Source organism: Lipotes vexillifer, unplaced genomic scaffold, assembly GCF_000442215.2.
Source record: "Lipotes vexillifer unplaced genomic scaffold, Lipotes_vexillifer_v1.1 scaffold164, whole genome shotgun sequence".
NCBI lineage: Eukaryota > Metazoa > Chordata > Mammalia > Artiodactyla > Lipotidae > Lipotes > Lipotes vexillifer.
Genome location: NW_006789313.1, coordinates 4,067,980 through 4,078,708, shown reverse-complemented (window position 1 = coordinate 4,078,708; position 10,729 = coordinate 4,067,980). Strand labels below are relative to the sequence as shown.

General features: G+C 46.1%; 1 protein-coding gene across 1 annotated transcript in view; it reads right to left on the bottom strand.

Moving 5' to 3' along the window:
* RYR3 (ryanodine receptor 3) overlaps positions 1–10,729 on the bottom strand; it is a 394,047-nt gene that overhangs the window by 45,269 nt on the left and 338,049 nt on the right. Inside the window, exons 73-78 of the mRNA XM_007462557.1 lie at positions 9,229–9,243; positions 6,276–6,446; positions 5,496–5,555; positions 3,851–3,982; positions 3,280–3,392; positions 688–784 (exon numbers count right to left, since the gene is read on the bottom strand). Of these exons, the coding sequence (XP_007462619.1) occupies positions 688–784; positions 3,280–3,392; positions 3,851–3,982; positions 5,496–5,555; positions 6,276–6,446; positions 9,229–9,243 (588 nt within the window). The remainder of the gene's footprint in view (positions 1–687; positions 785–3,279; positions 3,393–3,850; positions 3,983–5,495; positions 5,556–6,275; positions 6,447–9,228; positions 9,244–10,729) is intronic.

Genomic DNA, 10,729 nt, shown 5'->3' with positions numbered 1-10,729 from the left:
GGGAAAGAGAATGTAACATGGAAAGTGCAAATATGAGAAACACAGGGCAAGGCTAATGGAGAGAAGTAGGGATGAGAGAAAAAGATAGATGGGAGGAATAAGGAGAAAAGAACCAGGGCTTGGCCAAAGGAGAGAAGGGTGTATTTTCTTTCTGAACCAGGATGAAGCTCGGTGTTGCTGCTGCAATAAGCTTTCCCCCTTGCGTGTTGTTTCAAGTAGTTTTAGAGCATGAAGCCTGTTAGAGACGAGGCGTGGCAAATCTTCAGAAGGGCCAAATACAGAACTGTGAGATGCAGGAAGGGCATTTAGATATGCCTTCCCCAAAGTGGAGCTACCGACCAGACATGCAGGGCTTTGGCTGGGGTGGCTGGCCTCCTGCAACCAAGGGTGCTGAAAACTTAACTTAGCATGAACTTTCCAAGGCACGGCTGCGCATCCCAAGCAACATTAGCTGTTAATGAGGACGGGGGAGGATGATCACAGGACCAGCCCCTCCAAGTGAAATTCATCCTCTGGCTCTTATGACCATTATTAGCAGCGCTTCCTCTGAGAATTTATACAGTTAGCTCCTTTCAGATTTATACACCCAATTCTTTGCGCATCTTTAACGGTTATAACGCACACACATGAATACAAAAATCAAATTCATTCGCACCCATATCTGCTCCCAGTTGAGTCAGTACTTACAGCCAAATCCTGTACTAGTTTCTCTTCAAAGGAATACTCCTCTGTTTCTATCCAAAATCTCTGATAGCCATGGAGGAAGAGGTTAATAGAGCGGTGCCTGAGCGGAAGGGGTGAGAGTGAGGTCAAGAGGGGTCCACGGGACACCTTGTTTTAGTTTGGGCGGTTAACGGTTAGTAAGCAGTTTTCGTACAATTCTTATCTTCTGATTGGTCAGGGTAGCCAAGAGCACACCGTAAGCATTTGTTTCAAAGAAACCAGAACCCTCTAACGTGGTGGATCCTGAATATCTGGTTCAAGACCTGGAGGTCACCATAACCCTCCTCCGGTCTCCTTGGGTCTTTATCATGTTTTCCCTATAATGAGAATTCATTAGGCCAAGGAACAGTCCTGAACTATCTGCTAAATATGGCAATTCGGTTATTCATTTTGGCTGATCACCCGTCCAGGTGATCCAATCTAAATCATGCTGATGGTGAGGGGGTTAGTCTCAGATGCGCTGAAAGCAGCAAAGCGTGGCTTCTTTACAGGGCCTCTGAGGAACCACAGCTGCAAGGCCTCCAGCTTCTACTCAGGAAGCAAAGCTTGGGCATGCTGCACAACTTCTGCGTGCTTCACAGGTTCTAGCTGTGGCCCTGGTATGTGGGAACACTGAATACACTGGCACAAGCCACTCACTCCCTATAGGACAAGATTGACGTCTGGGAATATTAGCCACTGAAGAGCCAGTAAGTGGTTACCCAAATGTGAGGAAAGGAGAGAAAAGGAAGGTCAGGACCAGAGTCATCGAGACCTGGTCATGGTTTCCAGTAGAACACAGCCCTTACCATCTTTCTTCAAAATCTGACCAATCAGAGTTTTTTAAAAAAATTGTACAAATTTGTGTTTTTATGGTCATGTTAAATCATGGTCAAGAAAGGAGGAGTGTGCAGAGAATGAGCGGGTCTCTCCACAGGTTACATTACCATTAAAATGAGTATAAGCCTGTCATACTGAGTTTTTTCATTAACCTTTTCCAGCCAAACCCGTTGAAAGGTGCTCAGGAAGAAATTGTTAATTTTGTGTCTGGGGAAAAGCATACAGGTTTTCTTTTAAAAACTCACATCAGAGAAACAGTTTCCATATGATAAAATAAATCCCTTTAGCCCTTTAGTTTGGAAGACTCCATGCAGTTTAGATCCTCATAAGATGGAGAAAAGGAGTGGGCTCCACCACTAGCTTCTTAGGTAGTTAGTTTTTATTGTCGTTATGAAATCTACGTATAAACCTCCATGCCAGGGAGAAATCCAGGACAACCCTCTAAGACAGCTGGGTTAGGGGCCGGGGTGGCCACGTTTCATCAAGGACACAGTGAATTCCTGGACTTACTATTATCCATACAGGGACAGAGTTGTTGAAGGAGCAACCAAAATATTAAAGGATGGTACTAACATTGTCAGTGGATTTAGAAAAAAACTGCTTGTTTTTGAGAGATGTGATTGCCGCCTAGCTGGCCCTGGAGACATGTGCTTAAAGCTGAGCCCTTCTGGAGGTCACACTAGCACATCAGGTATGGCTCTCTACCAGAGGGGAAAGCGAATGCCTTCTGATGTTTTACCACCTCTAGAAAACAGACAAAAATCCTAGGCGTTTTTGCATTTTCTACTGGACTATAAATTTCATTTGTCTGCCAGGACTTCAACAGGCTTCATGCCCATGACTTCCTGACTTAATTTTTCAGCTTTTTATTAATGAATTCTACTTGATTTGTGATGCCTCAACCTTTCCAGAGACACTAGTTTATTTTCTCAGGAGACCTGTAGGAGCAGGTGTGTGTCTCAGAGGCCATGATTCTCCACCATCTTCAAAGACCCTAACTAGGAGAGCTCAGCTGGCCAGCTGGCTCAGGACAGGGATATAGGACACTCTCGACAGATGATGGCCAAGATGCACAATTAGATGAAAGCAAAATGTCAAGCATAGGAATACTCTTTCATCTGATATTCCGAAGAAACACATTTATTTACATGGGATTCAGAATTTACTTGGCCAAGTCAGTTTATTTTTCCTGACCAGGTGAGGATGTTCCTATTGATTTGAAAGTTGATGAAGCAGTGGCTATTCAACTACCAGCTTTGTTTATGATCATAGGCTCAACCTTACTGACTGTGCAATTAGTCTGAGGATGGGAATGTTGCCATATCACCAATGACACTGAGTCAGCCTCAGTGGTCGACACTGGCCTAGTCTATACCGATGCTCTGCCCTATGTTGACACAGCATGTGCTCACACACAATCCAGAAAAGCCTTCACATATATTTGACTTCAGATTATAGACTAAACATCCAGGTAAAGGCCTCATGCCCATGACGGGTGCAAATGGTGAGCTGAGGCAGGCTTGGGGGCACGAAGGAATCTCATCTATTTTCAGTTCTTATGCTTACCTTAGCAGGCCATTACACTACATGCAGACTGTAACGGCTCTGTGGGTGAAGGGCTCCAATCTCTACCTCTGGGATCATGAGGGTCAGGGCCAGAAGAGAGCACAGCTCTGGGAAGATACCTTAATTCTCATCTCTGACTCACATGCCAGGAGAAAATGACAGAATACTTGCCTGGGCAGGTTGTAGAGAGGGGCCATCCTGAAACAGGCCACCACTGCCCGTTTCCGCTGCTTTGATAGCAGTTTGTGCCAGACCGCCTTCTTGGACCTCAAAGGCTGTTCCACCTAAGAAGAGATCACGTGGGTAGGTGCACACCAGGCTGATCTGGGGGGCAGAAGGTAGTCACCTGCAGCCCAGACTTCTCAACCCTAGAAGAATTTTGATTTCTCAACTGTAGTCAGCAAAAGGTACCCAGCACTAAATGATTCGGTCTGTGGGAGTCTTAGGTTTTCTTTCTTTTCCCAACTGCTTTTGGTGGCTTATTGCTTTACAAATGAGTAGGGAGCTTGGATGGGTCATTTGAACTAATGGGAAAAAATTTTCAAACACTGGGAATGTTAAGCATTGAGGAGCCTTGCTACAATGAGGCACCAAGATGACACTTTGGGGGTAGGCCAGGATGATCCTTGCTCCTTGCTTTCTGTCTTACAAGGGTGCTCTTAACTAAGAGCTGAGTGTGGAGGAGTTTTATATTTTGCAGGGTAGTCTTCCTTCCTCAATCCTCAGGGTAGACACTCCTTACCTGCTCTAGGTGGAAGACAGCTGCTGAAATTCTCTGCACACGCTCCACTGTCTTTTCTGGGTTGGAAGGTTCTTCACTCTTCAAAACATCCTTGTATAGGTTCAGTTGCCACTTTACAGCTGGGTCATCAGACTGCAAATTGAAGCATGTACATGAAATGAGCAATCTCTTATACCTCTTGAACTGAAAAGGCCTTTTACTCCTAGCATGGTTCCACAGTATTCCAGAGTCTTTTCTATGAATTCCTCTCTCATTTTCTCTATTATATTTTTCTGGGACAATGTAGACACTTTGTAGGAACTTCTCACTCTAGCCTATATGTCTCTTAACCCTTCTGTCATATTTCCCCCCCCCTTTCTCTCTGCTCTGCCTTACGATTCCCTTAAATCAAGCTTCCAATTCATAAATTCTCTTTGCAGCTGTATCTACTATATTTTTTAACCTATGACTTGAATTTTTAATTTCAATGATTATTTTTAATTTTTAAAAATCACTGTGAGGTCTTTTTCAGTGCCACCTCCCCTCTCCTTTTTAAAAAATAATGTCCAAGTCTTGCTTTACAGTTTACATTGCTGCCTTTATCTCTTTAAATATTTCAACCACACTTTAAAAATTCCTTTCTGTAGTTCCTTAGGCTTGAATTCTTCATTTCGTTGCATTTTCTGACTCTCTAATGGTGGTGATTTCCTTTCACACTGTATTTTTATGAGCTTGTATTCAGGAGGAGTTTTGTTGACTGGCATCTCAGCCCATATTCTAGCAGGTAGACACTATCTAAGTGGTTTCATGGCTGTTTTTACAGATGATTCATGGGTTTCACTGGTTCAAGGCCAGTTTTATGTACGTTTCTTGCTCTACATTCATGCACAGCATGGGAAGTTAGGCCCCACACTCCCGTTCCAGGTTACTAAAATCCCCAGCCCCTATAATATATATATCTGGTCAGGAGAGCTCTGCGAGTTTTCCCAACTGCATCATCTTCTCTTCATTACTATGATTTAGAGCACCTTCTTTTTTCTGGCACTTGGAATTTCTTTTTACTGCCTTTTTTGTAGTATATTTTACCCACCATTCCTACATATTTGGGATGGAAAGGAAAGGCTATTTGTGTCACTTTAATCTTCCATCTCAGAGCATAATATAATGTATCTGAGGAAAGAGTTGTTCAGATGTGCAGGCTTGGAAAAATCTTAAATAGCCTTGAAATCAAAATTGGTCTTGATTTTCTTTGTTTGTTTTTTTGGGTTATATCAACTCAGGTACAAAGTTACTTTGTTTACAAATCTCTAGAGCTGGAAGTGCTAAAACTTCCCCCAGGTGTCTGTTCCCCTCTTTAACAAACCTCACAGTCAGTAAATTCTGAGACCTAATCTAACCCCCCTGCTATGGCTTGATGCTCACACAGTGGGAGGTGGGAAGACATGTTTTACCGGGCCTCTCTGCAACAGCAAAGGAAAGAACAAAAATTAAGGGCCAAAAAATGAAAAATTAAGGGCAGAGTGTTAGTTCTACCAATTAAGCACAAGTACTCTGAGACTGTTTTTAGAACACATTTAAAAAAACATGAGTAAACTAAGTGGGTGGGTGGCACCCTGCAGCCAGAAGGAAACCTGTGTGAGTTCTCATTGTCTTCCTGCTGCATCACCTTTTCTTGCAAGTGCAAGTTATTCCACAGATGTTCCTTCACCTCTTCGTCTGTGTCCTTCTGTGGAAAGAGATGTTGAATCTTATTCCTACAGGTCAATGTGGAAATATAAAGCAGGGGTGCACTGAGGGCCAATGGACAGTTTTGCTGCGATCTTTACTACGAGGACAAAAGAATAGAAATGACAGAGACTCGTCCCAAAGGGCACGCGCTGACTCCGAAGTCAGCTGTAAAGACAATGGGGTGTTGGGACTTTCCTGGTGGCGCAGTGGTTAAGAATCCGCCTGCCAATGCAGGGGACACGGGTTTGAGCCCTGGTCCAGGAAGATCCCACATGCTGCAAAGCAACTAAGCCCATGCGCCACAACTACTGAGCCTGTGTTCTAGAGCCCACAAGCCACAACTGCTGAGCCCGCGTGCCGCAACTACTGAAGCCCGTGCGCCTAGATTCCATGCTCCACACAAGAGAAGCCACCACAATGAGAAGCCCACGCACCGAAACGAAGAGTAGCCCCCACTCGCCACAACTAGAGAAAGTCCGTGTGCGGCAACGAAGACCCAACGCAGGCAAAAATAAAATAAATTTTAAAAGATATATATATATATATATATATAAATGGTAAATTAAAAAAAAAAAGATCATGGCGCATTGCCTCTGTGCACCTTGGCACCTCCGTGTCCATTGGTCTCCGGGGACGAAGGACAAACCCTTTAGGGGCTGAGCACTGATCACCACCGCCTGTATTACATATGCTCCACCAAAGCAGATGGGCGACTTACATAGCTGTACCGTGATTTTGCGAGGGAGATCAGCTCCTGATCGCCTGGGGTGCACATATTCAAACCAATGGGCAGCATTTTCTTGAGTGCAGCCACGATGAGGGAGGTCTGGATGGAATACAAGTCCCCCCTCCGCTTCGTCTTCTTCCGCTCCTGGTCCTGTCCTCCAGACTAGGAGATGAGGTTGAAACAAACGGGTTGAGTGACTCTGAAAGGCACCGCCTCACCTTGGAGGCAGCCTGCCTCCTGTGGCCCCATCAGTACAGGGTGGGCCTTTCTATTAAACATTTCAGAGGACAGTAAAGCAGCATATGAAACAAAGACAACCAGGTGGCCCTTCAAGACCGGCCCTGACCCTGAGCCCTCTCCTTGTGCGCATGCTCACAGAACCACGTGACCAGACACACACCACGGACACCCACGGTCTCTGTTCGCTGACGTCTGGGCAGTACGAACAAACTGGTGTTTCTACTAAAAGACTGATTCGATAACTGACAAAATGACTGCAGAAGAGAACTGAGAATCCTGATGCTGGGCGGCAGTAAACAAGTGAAAGAGCATCTAACCCTAGAACAACTGCTCGTGGCCAGGGCTGAAGCGAGCCTTTTGGAGCACCTGCATCCCACTCAGCCTCTGCTCAAGGCAGCACACGTTCCTGCAGGAGAAGGGGAACCTCCAAGTAGATAGGGCTGCTTTGGGATCTGGCTGGGGCAGAGTTAGGAGAAACAGTGCAGACAAGTGAGGGAACGTCCCAGGTCTGGGGGAGTCTGCCCTCTTTTGGTTACACTTTCTCACCCCTTTCTGGGAGCGTTCATCCAATGAAGTGGGAGGTTTGAGAGAAGAGGCCAATGCACTAGGCTATGGTAGCCCCAGGCAACCAACTGAGGACCCTCTGCACCCACAGCACGAGGTGGGTATGGGTGGGCTCAACAAAACAAGGCTCTGTGGTGATCCGATTTTCCTGAGTCAGGTTCCAAAAGAGCAAAGCTGCCCATGTGGTATGTCATTTGCTGGACTCTGCCTCAGCTGAGTGGGCTCTTGCTGGAAGTGAGGAAGGGCTGGGTGGCCAGAGGCAGAGAATGAAGTCAGGGACCATGACGGGAGAATCGGGGCTCATTAAAGCTTTTGCTTTATGAGGTGCCTTCAAGCGTTTGCAGCATCCAGGCGGTCACGCTGTGGTTCACAACAACCCAAACACATAAGGCTCTGGGAGCAGGGAAGAGGCCAGATGCCTCCTCTGGAACTGGCTTGTAAGACCTGGGGCCCTGGGCTGGAACAGAATTTGTTTTGTGAAGGACTGGCTTTCTGAGAGAAGATTAAGTATGGTCAGAATTCACACCGTCTTGGGGCTGATCTCTTTAAATTACTTCCCAAAGTGTGAAGGAAGTCCATAATTATTAATGGACACTCTTAAAATAGTGGCGACTTCTTTTACCCAGCTTGTGGTGGCTAAACCTTCGGGTGGTTACACCACAGAAACCACAGTGAAATCCCTGGCCAGCAAAACCCAGTCTGACCAAATACTGCCAGACAACTCTACTTGTGCCTGGTGCTCCAAAACAACAGGTCAGATCCAGGACAGCAGTGGGAGGTGGCAGTGAGAAACATGAGAAGGGAGGGGGATGTGAGACAGACAGGCAAGATACACAGTGTCTTATGTTCTAGACACACAGTGGACGGCTGATTCACACAAAGACCTCAAGAGCTCTATCATTTACCGAGTGCTTGCTGGGTTCCTTAGATGTTCTATCAGGCAGAGAATTCTAAAGGTTGTGCCTAACGCAGAACTCATTTAAAGTCTAAATTACCCTTGAAAATCGTAAGGGTAATTTGTGAGGTTCTATCCTCAGATTGTCCGTAGAGGATAGAACCCAGTTTTGTGAATATAAATTATGAGGTATTGTTACATATACATTACATATAAATGTAAGAGGTAAATAGTAACATGCAGTATACAATCAAGGAAGTATGCAAAATAGAACTCTGTGGATTTGATACACAATTTAAATAATTTCTTCCTCACTATTTTATTTGGCCAATCTCACGCTGTTCTAACTACAAATGCTAAACATATGACGTGGCTCCAACGTGCCTGCTACTTAAATAAAGCATTTCTAATCCTCCCAACAAGGCTGAGATACCCAGTCAGTTTTATAAAGGGGAACATGACGTTCAGAGCAGTTAAGTGATTTTTCCAAGGTCACACAGCAGTTAAGAGTCTGGGCCAACATCCAGACCGACATCTACCTGGCCACGGCTCCATTTTCCTTTTCTAACTAAGAGCTGCACGTGACCTGGTTCCTGCACATCTCCCTGTCTCTGCTACAGACCTGAGTGCAGAGGGCTTGGGACAAGTGGCAGCAGACACGCATCAATGGAGGCACAGAGAAATATTTCCAAGCAATAACCTGTATAGGTTACTAGAAAATTGTCCCAGGGTTTATTCCGCTGTGTGCACATTTTATGCAAAAACTCATGGCTATTTCCAATCCTTGCTGCTGATTCCAAATCCTTGACTTTAGTCCTTGGAAAACTCTCTTTGACTCATAGGAGCCTTGCACAAGAGGCAGACATGTATAGTGTGGAAGGGCTGGGATCACTAACAGCAGATAAGAGGAGTGAGTCTCCCTGAGCTCTCAGTCCCAGTCAGAGTCCCTATCTGTTAGTGTGCTGGCTGCAGAGTGGGCAGCTGGGGAAGGGAGCAGAGATAGCAAGGAGACCTCGGATAGGGCGAGGCTTGGCTGGCTTCCCCGGCTTCCCCATTCCACGGGTGGGTAGGGCCTACATTCACTCTTTGACAGGCAGTTGTCTTCCCTGAAGCAGGCCCAGGGGACCTCCAGGTGGGAAAATCCATTCTGTACCACCCCCACGGTGATCACAGTGCAGAGGGTGGCCAGAGCCTGGCACCTCTAATACTAGGACAGAAAAGACACGTCATGCATTTGACCTGTACCTTTACTTGCATGGCCTGTGTGGAAAGACAAGAGAAAAGAAACAAGGAGAAGTCAAGTCAGTGAAAGCAGGGGTCCAAGACACAAGGCACCACATGAGAGTCACAGCTCTTTCACCCCCATTCCTCTGCCAACACAATAGAAAACCAACGGCTCTGGAAGCCCGTTGAGCACAGCATGAAGAGCGGGTGGGAGGTTAGGATGGAGGTTAATTGGATCAGAAGGACTTACACGCAGACCAAGCAGTGCATCCCTGGGGCAAGGTCATCAGAGACCAGCCTTCCAGAGTGTGTGACCCTCAGACCCTGGTGGTCTTCATATCTGGCCACCCAAGTGAACTCTTAGATCTCATGCCTTCCCCCGCTCCCACCTCCCTCCTGGCACCTGGGTGGGATGCAGACAATCTGTCATGTAACCAAAGACCCCAATTTTCTTTTTTCCTTCCGCCCACCACATTATCACCTCCAGAAGATCTGTGGTTACAAAAAGAGTAGGGAGAACTGAACTAAGGGGCCATGTGTGTGCTTCCCCTAAAAAAAGTTTCTAAAAAATGTACTCTAGGAATATCCAAGGTGGTTCAGGATCACCCCACAGCCCAAAGGATGGGGAATCTCCCTTCTGTGCTGTGACCTTTAAATATACCTTAGGTCAAAGGCTCCTACACGCTATAGGTTCTAATTTTATTCTTTTCTTCACATATTGCTAGGATTAGTTAACTCAATGCATTTCCCTAATGCTGGAAATGCTTTTATGTATGTATGTATGTATATATGTATTTATCTACCGATCTATTTATGCATCTTTTAAATGTTAGCTGAAACTTTTTATTTCCGAAACAGAAATCTAGAAATTCCTACACCTTCAAAATCATTTCATTTCCCCACACTATATCACCAATAGTTTATGACCAAATAGACAATTTATGTGTGAACTTTAAAAAAAAACAGAGACTCTTAAGGGAAAAGGAGTTGGAGGAGGACACAGCACACGGTGGGTGGTGTGCTGCGTTGAGACAGCACCCGGGGAGGCTTTGGAACAAGGGCAGAGCTGTGCCATCTGAAGTGCTCATCCCCACTGAGGGGGTAAGGGAAGCAGAGACCAGTCAACCCAACATTAGATGGTAGAGGGAAAGGTGAACGTCCAGAAGCCAGTCTGAGAATGAGAGAGCAAGAGGGAGAAAGAGAGTGAGACAGAGAGAAAGAGAGAGAGAGAGAGAGAGAGAGAGAGAGAGAGGCACCAAAGGAGGAGGGAGGGCAGTAAGAGAACAGGGAAGGGTAGAGGAGGGAGTGGTAGAGAGAAGAGGGGGAGGGGATGGGAGACAGAGAGATGAAGTGAATGGGGGAGGGGGAGGGGGAAAGACAGGGAGAAGAGAGAGAGAGGGAACAGGAAGGGGGAGAGAGAAGAGACGGGGGAGGGGGGCAGAGGGAGAGAGAGCACTTGAGCTACACAAGTGCAAGAGCAAAGGGAATACAAATGAAAGTGAAAGAAGGTGCGGGGGGGGGG